At 41.0% G+C, this 796-nt stretch overlaps 1 protein-coding gene across 1 annotated transcript; it reads left to right on the forward strand.

Annotated features, from left to right (window-relative positions):
• On the forward strand, window positions 263-586 carry LOC107620686 (extensin-like). The gene has a single exon (XM_016322815.1). The coding sequence runs from the start codon at window positions 263-265 to the stop codon at window positions 584-586; it is 324 nt and encodes a 107-aa protein (XP_016178301.1).

The raw sequence follows: 796 nt of genomic DNA on the forward strand, positions 1-796 counted from the left end.
AATTTAATTCTTTTAAAAAGTTTTCGAAATTTAAAAATAAATTTCCTTTTTTTAAAATAAATCAAATCAAATCTTTCTTTTATGAAGTCATGTCTTTTCAAGTCTTTTCAAAAGGTGATGCAGTTGCATGGTTTGCGAAAAACTTCCTTTGGGTACGGTTACCAACACTCTCTCTCTTCCCTCCATTAACTTCTCCTCAACTCCTCGGTTTCCTCCACTATCTTTACTGCTTCTCTTCCCTCAAAAGCCTGAAACTAACCAAATGAGGAAGAAAACCAATGCTAAAAGGCCTCCTCGTGAAAAAGTGTACAAGCTTCCCACAAAGCCTTCCATTCGCTCCCAAGACCGGACCTTCACTCCATCCCCTTCTCCTCCTACCTCTCCTCCTCGTTGTGACCCCATGGCTCGGACCAAAAATACTCCCAGATACCCTGCCTCTGCCAAGCCGACGCCACCTCCAAAGGTCACTCCCTCAAAACCTGGCTCTTCAAAACCAAGCTCTTCCAAAGGCAAGCGTCCAGTGGCTGAAGAACCAGTTCTCGAGCCAATTCAACCCAAATCCAGGTCGGTTCCAGTGCGTTCATAGTGAGTTGAAACTCGACTTCCTCTCAAAAATGTTAAAGAACTATATGTTGGGCCTTTTGATCATAAATCACACTTTTTGACCTCTCATTCAAACTATAACCCTTATAGATTCAAATCTGCCATTAATAATGACTTTTATGATGGAGTTATTAAGTATCATACCCTATGTCCTTCCTTTCTTGCTGATTTGCCAACTTTGAAAAGAAAAGAT

The sequence above is a fragment of the Arachis ipaensis genome, chromosome B10, assembly GCF_000816755.2.
Source record: "Arachis ipaensis cultivar K30076 chromosome B10, Araip1.1, whole genome shotgun sequence".
In the NCBI taxonomy this organism is placed as follows: domain Eukaryota; kingdom Viridiplantae; phylum Streptophyta; class Magnoliopsida; order Fabales; family Fabaceae; genus Arachis; species Arachis ipaensis.